The sequence below is a fragment of the Cervus canadensis genome, chromosome 6 (assembly GCF_019320065.1).
Source record: "Cervus canadensis isolate Bull #8, Minnesota chromosome 6, ASM1932006v1, whole genome shotgun sequence".
Taxonomy (NCBI): Eukaryota; Metazoa; Chordata; class Mammalia; order Artiodactyla; family Cervidae; genus Cervus; species Cervus canadensis.
The window spans coordinates 19,970,922-19,988,665 of NC_057391.1; the positions used below are offsets into that span (position 1 = coordinate 19,970,922).

Consider the following 17,744-nt stretch of genomic DNA (forward strand, 5'->3'; position numbering starts at 1 on the left):
GAGGAAATGGCAAATCACTGCAGTATTCATGCCTAGGAAATCCCATGGACAGAGTAGCTTAGCGGGCTATAGTCCATGGGGTTGCAAAGAGTCAGAAGGATGCAAAGCATGCATGCTTGCTTACTTGCTAGGCTTAGTAGCCATACGGCCTAGGGCAGTGATTCTCAAAGTGCCATCCTTGGTCCAACAGTATTAGCCTTACCCAGGAACTTAGGAGAAATGCAGATTCTTGGGCCACATCCCAGCCTTCTGGATCACGCTGTGGGGTTGAGGTCCCACTCACCGTTTGATCAAGCACTCTGGCTGATTCTGCTGTATGCCAGAGTTTGAGAACTGCTAACCTAGGACAGTTACCAATTTCTCTAAGGCACAGTTGTTCTCATTGGTAAAATGAAGATAACAGTGCCTACTTCATAGGGTTATTGTGAGGATTAAATAAGATACTGCAAATACAGAACTTGGCCCAGAATTTGGTAAGCCTTCAGTGAATGTCAGTTATTAGTACTATCATCTCCCAGCTATTCTGCAAAACGAAAGGAATCCAGGGCCTAGTGTTGCCCTCTTCCTGGACCACCTAGTCAGTGTCATTTTCAAGCAGCCAGGGCTAACAGGAAGATACCTAGTGCACATCCCTCTCAGCGGGGTGTTCACTGTGTATTGAGGGAAGGGAAGGGAAGGGACTGGGAGGCAACCTGCTTCAGGTCCCAGCTAGGGAGCTACCAGCTGTGTGTGGGGTGGGCTTCCCTTTGTATCTCCCACACCAGGGGACCAGGGACACACTGGCTGCTCCATCCTCACTGAGGGGTAAAATCAACTTCTCCAAGCTTCACATCAGCCTGCACCACCACCATGTCTTCCAGAGTTAATAGAAAACTGTGACTCAAATAACAGATTAGATAGGTAAATGTGCTGGTGCAGAGATGTTATAGTTGAAACGTGAGGCGGGGAGGCTAACCTCACAGTGTGAACGCCCTTGCTCTCCCACCTAACGCTAGTGCAAGGGCACATCCTGGTCTCTATGGTTACCAAGAGCAGCCTCGTCCAGGAGGACCAGAGGGTAAACAGCAGGAACTGAGTCCATGGTTGCCACAGTGGGAAGGAGGCATCCCACAAAGGCAAGGGAGGAAAGGGTGGGGCCATTTTCCACCAGCTCCAGGGGCAGAAGGAGAAGCCTCTTAACCTGAAAATGAATTTCACAGAGAAGGATATGTCCCTGCATTTATTCCTGGCACACCGTGTTTTGAACAGTCGTTCCCATTTTTCTTCGAAGATGTCACTTTTTAAATTTTTTTTCAATTTTTCTATTTTCATCAGAGAGAAAGAGTCAAGTAGATGTGAATCTGTCTTTAACACATGCTAATTTTCCGTTTAATAAGGAAATTCTGTGGGAAGTAGCAGTTGCAGCTGCAAGAGGTGAAATTCCACCCTGGAAAATAAGATGGGGGAGCACAACTGAGTCCAGAGTGAACATCAGAAACTGAGACGCCTGAAGCAGAATGCCAAGTATTCGCACACATGTGATGATTGTAGCTTAAGGTCTCCACCGGCTGCCTCCTGCTCTTCGGGCAGTTGCCAAAAAGGGATGGGGGGAATGATCGGATTGGCTGTATCCTCAGGTTATTTTCATGTACAAATATAAACCATTATTATGAGTTAAAACAGGATACTAGTGTGGGATTTAGGAATGCACAGGGGTTTTTTTCCCCTTCATATCTGATATGCCGGATGACTCTGGCCTTGAACCTCAGCTTCTCCAAGCCCCCGCCTCCTCTCTCTGTGGTAGGGCCGGCCTGCCCTGCTCTGAGAATCTCCAGGATCCTAACCCCACCTCTCATCCACACATACATGGGGCTAGGACTCAGAGCAAGCTGTGATGAAATAAGGCACAGAGCAGTGCTATAGTAGAATGTAACCTGGCTGGTTTCTTTGCCTATTGGGCATCTTACCCTGCCACCTCCCATGGCGCAGAGGTACAGGCTCCAAGAAGACCAATGACCTGGATGATACCCAGGCCTTTCTTCCCCTGATCCTCTGATCCCCACACCAGTCATTTAAAGCAAAGAAACACGTGCTCCTCAGTGTAAGGCCGGGTACCTCAGTGTGCACCCAAATCTAATTCAGCCCCAGTGACAGCCTGTTTCCCCCTCTCCCTCTCATCCCACCCCAGGAAAAACTTAGGTTCTTTCTCTCAGCTCCATTGGATGATGTTGAAGGCCCAACCCCATAGCATAACCCCCAGGACCACCCCTTTTTCCAACACCAAGCTGCTCCCTTCACAGCCACCATAGGAAGCAAATGAGCTTAGGAGGGATGAGGGGGTACCAGATGATGCTGAACTTTGCTGGGCATAGATCCCCTCAACAGAATCTGAAGTTCTTGTCCTCTCCCACAGGGGAAAAATGGATATCCATGCCCCATTTGCCCATGTTGAGAGGATTCACAGTCCCTGAAGGCCCATCCTTGGGTCTTTTAGTCCACAGACTTTGGGTTAAAAATCCCTGCTCTGTAGAGAACCCAGCCCCATAGAGAGTGTGGGAAAAGAAACAGAAACAGATCTCAAACACCCTTTCCCTTCTCAGCAAGCCAAAACCGGGAGCAGGGAGAGGCAGGAGTGGTCACACAGGGAAAGACGGCATCCTGAACATTCTAGAATCGTGATCTGATGAGCAGGGAAAGCTATGTGTCCCAACAGCTGTGGCCAGACAGAGGTAATGCAGTGTCTGGACACTGGCCATTCTTACCCTCGCTCCCACCATGGGGATCTCTGGCCCCATTCTGACCCCTGGTGGCTGCCAATGGGATGAGGCGAGAGAGCTTCCCAAGCTCCTCCCTGTCCTATGGGGGTGGGAGGGGAGGCAACATTGGAAGATGAACCTCCAAGCCTACAGGCCCCTGCTGGGGTCCCAGAAGACCCATGTTTCTCAGGGTGCTTCGGGGGGTTCACTCCACTACAGTGCCTTCTCAGTCTAAGCCTGGCAACCAAAAAAAGGTACATGAAAAAAAGCATTTTCTACCTGTCAAGTTGGCCAAAGAGGGGTGTGTGTGTGTGTGTGACTGAAAGAGGAAACAGACAGAACAGGCTCCATCTTGAAAGCAGGACTGCATCTTGGGCGGGACTGTGGACTTTGAGCCACACCCAGTATCTATGGAAACGACACACCAACTGGAAAACCAGGCCCCCGGCAGCAAGAGCCCCAGGGCTCTTCCCTAGACTCTCCGTAGCCTAAAAGAATACCCTAATTATCTGTGTAACTGAATAGAATCATACATTCTATTATACTTATTGGGGTATGACCACAGGCCTATTGACAATTGCCCACTGTTAACTACCTAGGCTTAAGGCAAATGAATCACGGGTTAACTTTGATTATATCTTTGTTCAGACTAGTTTCAGGGAATTCAGGGAGGGGGGTTTGGGCACGCACACTTAGGGCAAATAAGGTTTTCACAAAAACTGGTTGGGGTCCTTGGCTAAGAGGAGACTCTGCTTTGGGCCTGAGGGTGTAATAAACTGCACTCTACTATCTGCATTGTCCTTCTGAGTGAGTCTGTTTCCTGGAACGCGTGGCTACATGACAAAAACATGAACCAATAAGACCAGCATTCTCATGCACAACAGGTGAGAGTAAAAATTTGTACAACCTTTCTGGAAGTGATTCTAGACAAATAAATCCAAAATCTTACCAAGTGTTTCTATCTTCTGGTCCAGTAATTCTGGGTCTGTTAAGAATCCAACTTCAAGAAATCAACAGACTGAAATAACATGATACCTGGGTTTTGAAATAAATAGAAGAGATAACAAGATTAGCCAAAAGTGGTAACTGTTGAAGTTGGGGGATGGGCACATAGGAGTTTTTTATTCTATTTTTTGTCTCTCTTGGTATAGGCTTGAAATTTTCTGTGATAAAACTTTATATGTATTTTTGGCCACACCGCACAACTTGCAGAATCTTAGTTCCCAGACCAAGGACTGAACCCAGGCCACTACAGTGAAAGCACCAAGCCCTAACAACTGGACTGCCAGGGAATTCCCAAAACGTTTTTTAAGAAAAGCATCAGAAATGCAAGGATTTGTATAAAAGGTGTTAATCTGGGGGAATTCCCTGGTGGTCCAGTGGTTAGGAGTCTGCATTTTCAGTGCCAAGAGAGTGGGTTCAAAACTTAGTCAAGGAGCTAGAATCCCACAAGCCTTGTGGCATGGTCAAAAGAAAGAAAAAAAATGTTAATATTTAATAACAAAAACTATAAATAGCATAAATGTGCTACGCTAGAATGGTTCAACAATTTATGTTGCATCCAAACAGTGAAATATTATGCAGCCATTAAAAATTCAAGGATGTTTTAATGATATGAAAAATTGCTTACAGTGTAATGCAAAGCAAATAAGTTGGATACAAAATTATTTATGCAGTATTTAAATAATTATGTTAAATAAAAAATGCATAGAGGAGAAGACGCTATGAAAACATTAATACACTTGAGTGCTAGTCATGCAATGACTGTGGGTGATTTTTACTCTTGATACTGTGCTTTCCTATGTCTACATGTTTTAATTTAATAAATAGGCCCCCAAAATTGCATTTGTTAAAATAATACTCCCTTGAGAGTCTGGCAGATATTCAACTCTGAGGGCTGCCATATATTAGCTGAGCAACACTGAGCAAGTCAACCTCTGGGTCTCAGATTCCTCACCTATAAAACAGGCACAATGCCACCAATTTTTCAAGCCCCATTTACTGGGTATTTACTATGTACGAGGCACTATACATGATCATTTCAATCCTCACAACAAGCTGAGGTGTAGGTGAGGGTGTTCCCATTTTAGAAATACACAAACTGCAGCTCAAAAAAGTTAGGGACTGTGCTCAGGTTTACCCAGCTGGCCGGAGGTAGAGTCAGGGTTCAGACTGAGGCCTGTCTGTCTTATCTTTGCCAGCCCAGTCCTTGGCCTCCTGTCTGGGCTGCTCAAAGTTACAGTTTTGTTATGAGGATTGAGTGAAGTAACACAGGTGGAAGACCACCCACAGTGGGGCTCCAAGCCCAGAACTGCTTCATTTTGTATTGGTTCCCTTTTCTATAACTCCCCCACGCTTCAGTAAATTGTGGCAGAACAAACCATTACATCCTCCAAAGGGGAAAAAAAAGGCATCTTGACCCTAAAAGAAGGGTTATAGGACCTGTAGAGACAGACCAGAGAGGGACTGGAAAACTGCCTTTCAGGGCAACATGAGGGGCTAGGACTGTGTGTGCCCTGCAGTTTCCAGGGTAGTTCTGCCAGGGACTTCATCAGACGATACCTTGATTTGCAGCTTAGAATTCAGTACTGAGTCACCCTGCCAATAAGCATTGCTCCCCACTTTTCACTTACCCTGCCACCATCCCTCCCTGAAACACAGGGCACAAGCATCCCCAGACCCATAGCTTTATTTTTCTCTTCTTGTTTCCTACCCCACTTTTTTTTTTTTTTTTTTTTTTTTTTTTGGAGAAAAGGGGGATCATAGGGTCTGAATAGTACTGTGTGCTGTTGTGGAGAAGGAAGGCCTGAAAATCTAGGGGTGAGTGACGCAATGCAGTTGGGCCTATTCCACAACTCCCTTCTGGCTTCATCTTCAATGCTCTTTCCCTAGGGAGCCAGCGAAAGTTAGGCTATTCTCTATTTCTACCCCTAGTTCATCATAACATAAACTACTCTAGAATTGCTTATTAGTTGTCTGTTTTCTCTACTAGATAATAAGCTCCATGAGGGCAGGCACCACACTGTTCACCACTGGATCTGTCTCCCCTGCAACATGCCTGATACATCGTAAACTATGTACATGTCTCTCCATTCAGCAAGAAAGAAAGGGAGAGAGAGAAGGAGGGAGGACCTCTCCATCAGCAGCCTTGTCCCAAGTAGACCCACAGTTGCCCCATTCTGTGCTAAGCTCTTAGAGGTGGTCCCAACCATGAAAGCTTAACATGTTTCTCCAACCTCATATCCACCTTTAGAAAAACAATGTGCAAGAGAAATTTCCTTTTATTCCAAATTTCATGCTCTTTTATTTTACCTCAGTACTCAAAACGGATCTCCTGAGTTTAAGGGCAGTTTCCAAGTACAAGGGATTCCTGGGAGGAATTGTAGGGCTCAAAAGGTGTCTCAAGTCTGTCCTAATCCTAATTCTGCCACCTCTGCTGTGTGACCTTGGGTGAGTGATCTCCCCTCAAACCCTGGCTGGGCCTTATTCTCTTCTCTGGAAAAGGATAGGGTAGACCAGAACTTGTATGAAAATGAAAGCACTTGAGAGAATTCCCTGGCAGTCCAGTAGTTAGGACTTAGCACTCTCACTGCTGGGGCCCTGGGTTCAATCCCTGGTCCAGGATCTAAGATCCTGAAAGCAGCCAAAAAGAAGAAGAAAAGCACTCATTTGCAGTTGACTCTCTATCCTGTTGTGGATAACTGGACAGCGCTCTCCTTCCTAATGCTTAGGGGCAGGGTAGATTCAGTGTCTTGAGTAAGCTGAGGAGAGGAAAGACGTATGTGCCTACATCTGTCTGTAAACTGGAAGACCCAGGCTGTGTGGCCCCTCGGGTCAGGGAGCAGCGAAAGGTTGAAGGGGACCTTGCCACAATAAAACACCCCCCAAAAAACACCCCTTTGCCTCTAGGTTTGCAAAAGAGAAGACTCCAAACACCCAGCATCTTTGTGGCACCGCCCAAGCAAGACCCCTGTTCCCTATTCAAAAACAATGCACTCCCTCATGCCTGCCCTTCCCCTCCCTGGGAAGAACCCAGGGAGAAATAGTTGGAGGGGGTGGAGGATGGTGCAGCCAGGCCTCCTGGCAGGGCCCCATTTCAAGCTTGCTCAGAAAGCGCAGGTGCAGGGCCTCTCGGTCCACTGCAGCGGTTTCTTAGGGAGGACAGTGGACTTGGTGGACACAGGCGTCCAGGCCCAAAGGCTTCCTGGCTTCAGTCCAAGCAGCTGGCAGGTTCATCCTTCTTTCCGGGGCCCCTCAAACACCACTTCCGGCCCTCCAGCCCCTGCTTGGGCTCCTCCTGCCGAGATGTCGCCCCAAGCCCGCCCTCCCGGTGCAGAGCTTTCTCCCTCCCGCACAACCCTTATTTCACTCTCTCAGTCTCCATATCTATTTCTTCTCCCTCCTTCTCCTCCTCCCCTGCCTCTCTTCTCCTTGCCATCCCTCACCAGCCCCAGAATGGGTCTCCCTCCCTTTCCCCCTCTCCGACAGAATCTCCCCCCGCCTTAGCTCTCATCCCTGCACCTCTTTCTTTGTATTCCTCTCGCCCTCTCCCGGCCCTGCCAGCATCTCTCCTCCCCCGGCTGGCATCGGCCTCCCCCAGCCTCCCCATCTTCTGCTCAGTCTCCTCCCCCTGGCACCTCTCCCCTCCCCTCAGCCTCACCCCACTCCCGCCCTGCACCCCAGGGTTTCTTTTCACCCTGGGGGGCTCGGTGCCTCTCATCCTCCACTCTACCGGCCTCCTCCCTCCGCGCAGGTAGAGCAGGCACCCATCCTTTCCTGCCCCGCCCCCAACGCCAACACCGCCGCTGTCTCTTCATCCCCGTCTCCTCCTCTCCCCACCCTCTCCTCTCTTCTCTCTGCCCCTTTAAATCTGCCTGGCCCAGCCTCCCCCGCGATGCTGGGAGGGAGCAAACATTGATTTGTGCTGGGATGGAATCAGAATTTTGATTTTTTTTTCCCTCTCCTAACCATAAGAAGAAAATAATAAAAACACCCCCTCTTGATAGCCCCCTCTTCTCTTCCCATCCAGCTCCCAGCTCCTCTTCCTTATCTCCATCCAAGGCAGATTTTTTTTTTCCCCTACACTGTTCTCATCTCCCCCTACCCCTGCCACTACCTCGCGCCCCCTCCCTCCACCGCCTGCTCCTCTAGCTGGGGAGAGAGGGGACTCTCTCCTGCGGCTCCCCCACCTTGGCTCTTTGGGTTGGAGCAGTCTCTCCGGAAGGGGAGGGGGCTTGTCTTGTCTGGGCGAGGTGGGAGTGGAGGTCTCCTGCCATGGATGCTGTGCCTGGGAGGCAGCCTGAGCCCCAGCCCACATGGTGAGTAACCTGCCTCCTCCCTTCTGCCTGTCTACCATCCCCACCCTCGCCTTTTCCCTGCAGAGCCTCCCCCAGCCCCATCCTCTCCCCCACCAAACCCTCTGCCCACCTTGCTCCGATCTCCCCCGTACATTTCCAACCACCCCCCACCCTTGCCAGGGAAGCCAAAGAACCGGGGCAGAGAGGTCCTGACAGCAGGCAGGGAAGCGGGTGGCCTACGATTCTGCCCAGCCCCCCTCTAAGGCCCCCCGCCTACTGCCATCCACACTCGATACTTTGGGGTTCCAGGTTGGAAAAGTGGGACTCCCGCTAGGGGTGAGGACCCCAAGCCCTGGGAGCGGCCCTTTATAAGAAAAGAGGGGTGGGGGAGCTCTGTGCTTCCAAAGCTTAGGAGCTGCTGGAAGATGCTGCCGAAGGGTGGGGGGTTGGGGGGCGGTGCTGATGCCCCGGAGCCACTGGGCCAGGGAGCGGCGGGCAAAGAGGAGGGGCCTCCCTCGCCACTTCCCCCCTCTTTCTCCGCAGCCACTCAGGATGAGGGTCCGGCCCTGCCAGCCCGCGCTGGGGCCCCCCCGCCCGGCCCCGGTCTAACTGCCCCCGCCCCCAGGCCTCGCCCGGCTCCCAGGCCCCCAGCCGGCTTCTCCAGCCCCAGGATGCGCTGAGCCACCGGGGGGCTGAGGCCGCGCCAACTACATGCATGTCCCCCGGGGGCAAGTTCGACTTTGACGACGGGGGCTGCTACGTGGGGGGCTGGGAGGCGGGGCGGGCACATGGCTACGGCGTGTGCACGGGGCCCGGCGCCCAGGGCGAGTACAGCGGCTGCTGGGCGCACGGCTTCGAGTCACTGGGCGTCTTCACGGGGCCCGGCGGACACAGCTACCAGGGCCACTGGCAGCAGGGCAAGCGCGAAGGGCTGGGCGTGGAGCGCAAGAGCCGCTGGACGTACCGCGGCGAGTGGCTGGGCGGGCTGAAGGGGCGCAGCGGCGTGTGGGAGAGCGTGTCCGGCCTGCGCTACGCCGGGCTCTGGAAGGACGGCTTCCAGGACGGCTACGGCACCGAGACCTACTCCGACGGAGGTGCGGGGCCCTGCCCACTGTCTGTCTGCTCGTCCGCGTGCGCCTCCCCGCTGGCCTGCCCCTTCTGCTTTCCCCAGCCAGACGCCCCTGTGCTCCACTGTGGTCCTACACTCCTTCCCCATCGATGAGCGCCCCTGCGCCCATCTTTCTGCCCTCTCCTCCCATCATCACACATGCCTTCATTTGCCTGTTCCCTGCCTGTTTTTCCCTCTCCCCCATCTGCTTGCCATCATCACTTCCTTGAATGCCTGAGCCTCACATCCCGCCTCTCTGACCCTCATCACCCCGTCTGCTAGACCCCCCCCCCCCACACACACCCCCCACCTGCCTGGCCCCTCTCATTTCCTCGGCCAGCTCGCCCCTGAGAGTTCTCTTTGCCTGTCATGTGTCGTCTATGCGGCCCCGTCACCCTGCCCCTCACACCCTCCGGACTGCCTGTCCTTCACACACCCCAGCCTGCCTGTCCCTTCCCCTTGCCCCTGTCTACTTGCACGCCCCTAATCCACGCATCTCCTGCTACCTGCCAGTCTTCACTCGGCTCTTCCACACCTTGCGACCCAACCTGGCCAGTCCCCAGTTCCCAGTGCCCCTCCCCGACCTCCACGCCAACTGCCCCCACCTCTCCCACCCGACTCTGAGGCTTCCAGGGGCGCATGGGGCTGGGGGTGCAAGGAACGGCGGGTCCTGACTCTTTTTCCCCCTCCTACCCCGCCCCGCACAGGCACCTACCAGGGCCAGTGGCAGGCGGGGAAGCGCCACGGCTACGGGGTGCGCCAGAGTGTGCCCTACCATCAGGCGGCGCTGCTGCGCTCGCCCCGCCGCACCTCCCTGGACTCCGGCCACAGTGACCCCCCGACGCCGCCCCCGCCCCTGCCCCTGCCCGGCGACGAAGGAGGCAGCCCGGCCTCTGGCTCCCGGGGAGGCTTCGTGCTGGCCGGGCCCGGGGACGGTGACAGCGCGTCCTCCCGAAAGCGCACCCCCGCGGCCGGCGGGTTCTTCCGCCGCTCGCTACTGCTCAGCGGGCTCCGGGCGGGCGGGCGCCGAAGCTCCTTGGGCAGCAAGCGGGGCTCCCTGCGCAGCGAGGTGAGCAGCGAGGTGGGCAGCACGGGACCCCCGGGTTCCGAGGCCAGCGGGCCCCCGGCCCCAGCGCCGCCCGCCCTCATCGAGGGCTCGGCCACTGAGGTGTATGCGGGCGAATGGCGCGCCGACCGGCGCAGCGGCTACGGCGTGAGCCAGCGCTCCAACGGGCTACGCTACGAGGGCGAGTGGCTGGGCAACCGGCGGCACGGCTACGGGCGCACCACCCGCCCCGACGGCTCCCGCGAGGAGGGCAAGTACAAGCGCAACCGGCTGGTGCACGGGGGGCGCGTGCGCAGCCTCCTCCCTCTGGCCCTTCGCCGGGGCAAAGTCAAGGAGAAGGTGGACAGGGCGGTCGAGGGTGCTCGTCGAGCCGTGAGCGCTGCCCGCCAGCGCCAGGAGATCGCCGCTGCCAGGTGGGCACCCAGTGCAGAGCCCGAAGCTGGGTTAAGGGGAGAATGTGCCCCGTGGATACGGAAGGGGGGCGTTGCTTAAAGAGGGACCAAGAGCCAAGCCTAGGGCTGGTGGGGAAGAGGAGGCCTAGGACTTGGCAGTTGTAGCCCTGGGTATTTGTTGTGTTTATATCTGAGGCTACAGGTGGACTTAGGTGTAACCGTGGGTGGCTGGGTATTTGAGGGAAGCCCTGTTAGACTATAAGTGTGTCTCAGTGTCCTTTGTGGGGAGTGTGTCATTGTTGTGTGTGGGAGTAGCAATGAGCGCTGCCTCGTGCCGGCCCAGGAAACCTCTTGGAACTCAGACATGTTCCTAGTCTTCCTCGTCTTGTAGCAGATCCAGCCTCCAGGACTCTGCTGCTGGGAGCAACAGCCCCGGGCAGAGAGACAAGAGGTGCACATTCCTAAGCACATCCAAGCCAGCCCACAGTCTGATACCATTTCAGCCTTAGGCCTGGGGAAGGTCTAGTCTGTACAGCTCATCTGGAAAGTGAAAGTGAAATGACTATACAGTCTATGGAATTCTCCAGGCCAGAATATTGGAGTGGGTAGCCTTTCCTTTCTCCAGGGGATCTTCCCAACCCAGGGATTGAACACAGGTCTCCCACATTGCCTCCGGATTCTTTACCAGCTAAGCCACAAGGGAAGCCCAAGAATACTGGGGTGGGTGGCTTATCCCTTCTCCAGCGCATCTTCCCGACCCAGGAATCGAACCAGGGTCTCCTGCATTGCAGGCAGATTCTTTACCAACTGAGTTATCAAGCAAGCCCACAGCTTATCTACCCACCTGAAAAAAATAGTCCCTCTCAGCTCTGACTCCTCGGCCTCCCTTAACCCAACTGATAAAGGTTGGAGGGAAGCAGACTTGCCTGTAAATGAAATTTTCTTTCTGTAAATCAGATTACATTTCATGCATCAGGAACCTCATTATCTCAAACAGTGCAGTCCAGTCGGAATATAATGTAAGCTTAATACATAATTTTGAATCTTCTAGTAGCCATATGAAAAAAATAGGAAGAAACAGATGAAATGAATTTAAATAATATATCTTATTTAAACCAATATATCCAAAATATTATCATTTCAACCTAAAATAATTACGAAATAATTAAGGAGAGATTTTTATAGCACCCCCTCTTTTTTCCCTAAGTCTTTGAAATCTAATATATATTTTGCACTTAAAGTACAACATTCAATTTGGACTAGCCTCATTTTAAGTGCTTAATTTTAAATGCTTAATGGCTTGTGATTGAAGAAAGCCAAAAATCTATTTGTAATGAGTTCATAAGCTCCTAATTATACAATTTACACATAGGGATTTTTAGATATTGTTTTTTCTTGAAAGGGGAGGGCACAGTTGAAGGATCTTGTTTGAAATTTAAGAGTATTTCAGAGGATAAAAGTCAAGATATGTCCAAATAGCTTGGGTGTAAAGTATGTGTGTGTATGTGTGTGAATAGGTCATATCCAGAGTAGAGGCCTGAACCAGAGAATGTCTATGTCTATGTGTGGATATATCTGAGTTTCTGGATGGTTAGAGTCCAGGGCCTTGATCCAGGGAAGGGGGAGGGCAGAGCACCAGGGAGCACTTTAGGCTGGATAGGGAGTGGGCATGTGCAGGAAAAACTGGTCTCAGTAGCCAGAAAGATCAGGCAGTAGGAGGAAGCTGGTTGATCTCCCCAGCAACAAGCCTGGCAAACTTGATTGGCTGCTGGTTGCCATGGAAACAGCAGAGCCTCAGCAGCAGGTGCACATAGAGTACATCATTCAGGTAGCCTGAGCCTGGCCTGACTCCTGAGCACAGACTGGATCTACTGGCTAGGATCTGACCAACCATACCCTCTGAAGTGAAAAGCACAGGCCCTTGTCAATGTTGCAGTTTCCTGGCCACCAACAGAACACAATGCAACCCCAAACTGTAATCCTAATCCCCTGTCTTAAATTCTGAGACCAGCTCAGTTTCAGAATAGGGCTAAGCATATAAATCCTGAAAGCAGATAATACTCAGAAGAACAGGGTTATCTGAGATCCCTCCAAGCAGGTTCTAACAGTCCTTGACCGATCAGGTCTGAGGGGAGGAAGCTGACCACATCTCCCAAGGTATATAAACAGGAAGTAGACCTAAGCTGACAGAGGACACCATGAGCCTCTCTGTACCCAGATACCCAGACCGCTTTCCTAGGCCAGATAAAACAAGCCCGGGGGCCAGAGGGAGTCATGGGTCTTGATACATTCAAGCCTGTGGCAAGTATATCTGATTACGTTTACCTCTGGTCCTTCAGTCAAGATTACCTCTGCCTCTGATCCTACACCCCATCTTCAGTCAAGATTACAGAACTAATACATTAATTAATAAGGCATCTGTGATTAACAGCAGAGGGTGAAAGGGAGGGGAAAATTGAGGAAACATCTGACATCAGATGGAAAACTGAGAAACAACAGAGAGGAAAGGACTGATAATGCTTCAAGGTTACCTGTAACTAAGGAGCAAGGCTGGGCTTCCCTGGTGGCTCAGATAGTAAAGAATCTGCCTGCAATGCAAGAGACCTGGGTTCGATCCCTGGGTTGGGAAGACTCCCAGGAAGAGGAAATGGCTACCCAACCCAGTTTTCTTGCCTGGGAAACCCCATGTACAGAGGAGCCTGGCAGGCCACAGTTCATGGGATCACACAGAGTTGGAAACGACTGAACAACTAACAAGGAGCAGGGCAGGGTTGAAGGCTGGTTGTGGAAGGGAGATTAAGCGCTCACCCAGAAGGTATGATCACAATGGGGAGAAAGCACGCATGTTAGCAGGGAGAGAGAATAGGTAGTGGCAGAAAGGGGAGACCCATCCAGTTCCAGAGCTCAAAAAGGAGGAGACGGGGTGAGGGGCAGTGACAGTGATCAGGGGCAGGGGAGAAGGATGTGATAACAGTAGTGGCTGAAGAAAAGAAGATTTTAAATTCTCATAACACAGGAAGTATCAACACAGCAAAGTGGCATAGCTTCTGAGCACCAAGCAGGTAAGCTACAGAGAGACGCTAAGAGAGTGAGGCCTCATTTGCCTTTGGGAGGGAGCAGGACAGGAATGGAATAACAGGGCTGCAGGCAGCAGGGAGGGCCTGGCCCCTGCAGCTGAAGGAAGGGAAGTGTTACTATTGGGTGAAATGGTGGAGGGGTGCGAGAAGAACGGGAAGGTGTGATGACAGCAAACACAGCCCAGGTATTGGAGAGGAAAGCGAAGGCCAGCTGCCCTGCCAGGCCGTGGAAGGGGAGCAGCTGGCAGAGGGTGAGCAAGGGTGAGGCTGCCAGAGGTGATCTCAGATCTGGGGGTTGTGACATGGGGGGTGGCGGGTTGGGAGGGACGTGGGTCAAGGGACTGGAGTAGGTCTATTAAGACCCTGTCCCCGGAACCCAACAGGGCAGCAGACGCCCTTCTCAAGGCAGTGGCAGCCAGCAGCGTTGCCGAGAAGGCTGTGGAGGCGGCTCGAATGGCTAAACTGATAGCCCAAGATCTGCAGCCGATGTTGGAAGCCCCAGGTAAGGTGTGGGTAGCCTGGGGCGGGGTAGGGGGTTGGCTTCCTGGGAGCTGCAGGGACCTGGGCTTGGAAAAGGGGGCAGTGAATCGCTGCAGGGAACTGGGGATGGGAAAAGCCAGGGTATGAGAGTCTAAGGGGACAGAGGGTGGGGACCAAGCCCAGCTGTTTGAGGACTAAAGTAGGCATTTGAGAAATAGGGTAATAAGGACTGGGGATTGGGACCTGGCATTAAGAAGCTGTAAAGTTGGGGTACCAGAGTCCTGGGAGGTGACCAGACAGAAAGATAAAATTGTAGCTTTGGCAGCCCAAGGCTAGTTCAGCCCGTCTGATTCGTAGCTGTCCCTACCCCAGGCCGCAGACCCAGACAGGACTCTGAAGGTTCCGACACCGAGCCCCTGGATGAGGACAGCCCTGGGGTATACGAGAATGGACTGACCCCCTCAGAGGGCTCCCCTGAACTGCCCAGCAGTCCTGCCTCCTCCCACCAACCCTGGCGACCCCCTACCTGCCGGAGCCCACTGCCTTCTAGAGGGGACCGGGGTCCCTTCTCCAGCCCCAAAGCTTGGCCTGAGGAGTGGGGGGGCCCGGGTGAGCAGGCAGAGGAACTAGCTGGCTATGAGGCTGAGGATGAGGCTGGGATGCAAGGGCCAGAGCCCAGAGATGGCTCCCCACTCCTTGGAGGCTGCAGCGACAGTTCTGGAAGTCTTCGAGAGGAGGAGGGGGAGGATGAAGAGCCCTTTCCCCAGCTGAGCACGCCAGGGGGCTCGGAGCCAGAGCCTGCAGCCTTGCCAGTCCTGAGGGGCCTGTCCTCAAGGGGTCCTGAAGCCGGGTGCCTGGTGGAAGAGGCTGAGGAGGCTACTGCAACGGAGAGGCCCGCCCAGCCGGTAAGAAACTCTCCCACCCCCGCTTGTGCCTTCTGAGTCTCCCATCCTTTCTGGCCCTGCTACCCCTCAAAGTTTGGCCTATCATCACTTCCAGACCTCTCTCTGATCCCCTGTGGGGCTTTGATTTGCACTTAGCTTTCTTTTTGCCTACCCAGTCTTGGACTACATCCCGCCTCAAAAAAAAAAAGAAATAGAGAATTTTCAAGCTGGGAGGGAACCTCCAAGACCTTCACATCCAACTCCTTCACTTGACACATGGAGAAACTGAGGCCCAGAGCACTTACAGTAACTCACCAAGGTTACAAATGAATAACTATCAGTAGAGCCAGAACATCTTCCCCTGCTCTCCTTTCATATCATTTCCACCCCCACCCCCACCTCCACACTTTCTCTCTTTGGTGCCCAGGAATAAAAAAGGAAAAGCTTGTTCCCTCCCTACCCTGACTCTCCCTCCCTCTCCAGGGAAGAAGGGAAATAGGGAAGAAGGCAGAAAACTGGGAGGGGTGGAGTTTCCCTAGAACCCTCTACTCTGATTGGACTCCAGGCCTTCTCCTGTTTCCTAGCAACCACATCCTCACCCCTTCATCCCTCTCTGCTTCACTGCAGTAAAGGCGGCTGCTGCCAACGTCTGCTACTAAGGCCAGGCACCTTCTGCCTGGGCCACGTGCTGCAGGGAGGGGAGAGGAGCGGGGGATGGGCTCACTTGAGGGAGCCAGAGGGAAGGCAGGGCTCTGCCTGGGAGTAGAGGGCTATTTTGCAATCAGAGCAAAAGTTGGAGATATCCCTGCTCAGGCCTCTGAGGAGGGGTGTCTGGGACCCTTCTGCTTTGCCACCTTAGCCAGGGCAGGAGGTGGGACTCGTAGCTGCACCTGGTCCTCAGGCACTGAGACTGCCTTTCCCCATCTCTCTAGGGAGCTGCCAACCCGCTGGTGGTGGGAGCCGTGGCCCTCCTGGACCTCAGCCTGGCATTCCTGTTCTCCCAGCTCCTCACCTGAGGCACCTGCCTGGCCTAGTTCTGGCTTTGGTCGCTGCCTCTTCATTCCTCTGACCTGCCTTTTCTCTCTTTTTCTTCCCCCTGGTTGTTTTTTTCTCCTGTCTTTCTTTCTCTTCTCCCTTCACTTTCTTTTCTGTCCCTCTCTGGTTTTACCTCTTGCTTTTTCTTTCCCTCTCTCCTTTTAGATTCTCTCATTCCCTCTGGCTCTGTCTCTGTCTTTCCCGCTCCCTTCCCTACCAAACCCTTCTCTCTCTAGATTGTTTACATACGAAGGGCTTTTCTCGCTCAGAGTCTCTTCTCTGAGACACACAATTCTAAGTCAGACCATTGCCCCCACACCCTCCCTGGCCTTTTCTTTAGACCTGAATTTGGATGAGGGTGGGGGTTTGGTGTCCTGAGGAGTCTCCTGGAAGCTGAGTGGAAAGGAAGACCATGGGGAAGGGGTACACTGGATACTGGAGAAGACTGCCAACTGGGCGAGGTGCTGGCCATGCTGCTAGGACTCCCCGACCCAAGGAGCCTGGTGTCCCTCTGAGGCCTAGTGACAAATCTGGAAGGGGTGCAGCCTCCATCTCTGACCTCGGAGGAGCCTACCTCACCTCCAAGCACTGAGCTAGGTTCTTGCCAAACTCCATGCTTCCCTGAAGGAGATAAGGGAAATGCAAAGCAGAACAGCTCCCAAGCATCTTCTCCCTCTTCCTTTCCCCAACAGCCAGCCTCTCACCCAACCCCCTAGGATGGCATGCCATGTCAAGAGCAATGTGAAAAGGAAAGATAGTGTCCCATGCAGCCAAGCCCACCCACTGATCTCTCCCACCTCTCTCTCTCCCCCTAAAAGTTTATTTGGTTGGTCTGGACTCACGTGTGGCCTTTGATTAAATTCCTAAGGGACCTGAAGAAGACATTTCTACTGCAGAGCAAGGACCCCACTCCCCAACTCTGGCAGTAGTGGCGGGGGGAGGCAGTTCTGGAAAATGAAGCACATAAGACAATAAGGAACTCACAGGGCAGGAGAAGCTGGTCAGTAGTTTCTAAGTGGGTTAGATCCCTTCCCCCATCATATGTGAAATGTGAGGGGATCAAAGGAAGCCAATTTCTCACACACTTTCCAGGCAGAGCAGAGGTGAGAGTCAAACTGGGGTGAAAGGTGGGTAGAGAGCCCTGTTGGAGGTTGTGGCTGATCCCTGGTACTAGCTTTTCCCCTGGGGACAGGAAGCCCTAGGAAGAGGGGGCTTGAGGGTCCCCAGGGGATCTTTCCTCCCTCCCCTGCATGAGGCAGAGAGCAAGCTGCCTGCCAACCCCCTCCCTCAAGGAATGGCCTTGCCTGGGAATGCCCACCACACACAAACTCTTCTTTTTTTTCTAGTTAAACTCTGTTTACTCCTTGGCCTGCCTCCCTCCTTCCTCCCCTCTCAACCTTTACTTCTGATTTCTATTTCATGGAATTTGGGATTGACGTTAAACTACAACAGTGCCGCCAACACCAAGTCTTGCAGGAAAAAAAAAAAAAATACAAAGAAATTTAACAAAAAAAATATATTAATAAAAAAGTTCAAAAAAAGGGGGGGGAATTGTCCTCTCCTTTGGGTGCGATGGATTCAAACCCAAGCTCTCAGAAGCTCTCCGGTGAACGAGCCCTCTTGGGAAGTCCCAGGCCTGTGACAGTCTCGGCGCCCCTAAGTAGTTAAAG

The 17,744-nt window shown here is 52.9% G+C and overlaps 1 protein-coding gene and 1 long non-coding RNA gene across 2 annotated transcripts; one reads left to right on the forward strand and one right to left on the reverse strand.

The window, feature by feature from the left end:
* Positions 1–1,240: 1,240 nt before the first annotated feature.
* LOC122443190 lies at positions 1,241–7,543 on the reverse strand. Its single transcript, XR_006269946.1, has 3 exons — positions 7,432–7,543; positions 3,685–3,770; positions 1,241–1,426 (listed from the first exon to the last, which is right to left on the reverse strand). It is a non-coding gene; the product is annotated as an uncharacterized LOC122443190 (long non-coding RNA).
* On the forward strand, positions 7,299–17,550 carry JPH4 (junctophilin 4). Its single transcript, XM_043471134.1, has 6 exons — positions 7,299–8,053; positions 8,576–9,126; positions 9,848–10,619; positions 14,059–14,177; positions 14,528–15,060; positions 15,972–17,550. Exons 2-6 carry the CDS (start codon positions 8,748–8,750, stop codon positions 16,053–16,055), a joined length of 1,887 nt encoding a protein of 628 aa, XP_043327069.1. The 5' UTR covers positions 7,299–8,053; positions 8,576–8,747; the 3' UTR covers positions 16,056–17,550.
* Positions 17,551–17,744: the final 194 nt, after the last annotated feature.

Coding starts and splice junctions, on each gene's coding strand:
- JPH4 (XM_043471134.1), top strand. CDS start 8,748: ATGTCCCCCGGGGGCAAGTTCGACTTTGACGACGGGGGCTGCTACGTG. Junction 10,620..14,058: donor CAGGAGATCGCCGCTGCCAG/GTGGGCACCCAG, acceptor GGAACCCAACAG/GGCAGCAGACGCCCTTCTCA. Junction 15,061..15,971: donor CGGAGAGGCCCGCCCAGCCG/GTAAGAAACTCT, acceptor CCATCTCTCTAG/GGAGCTGCCAACCCGCTGGT.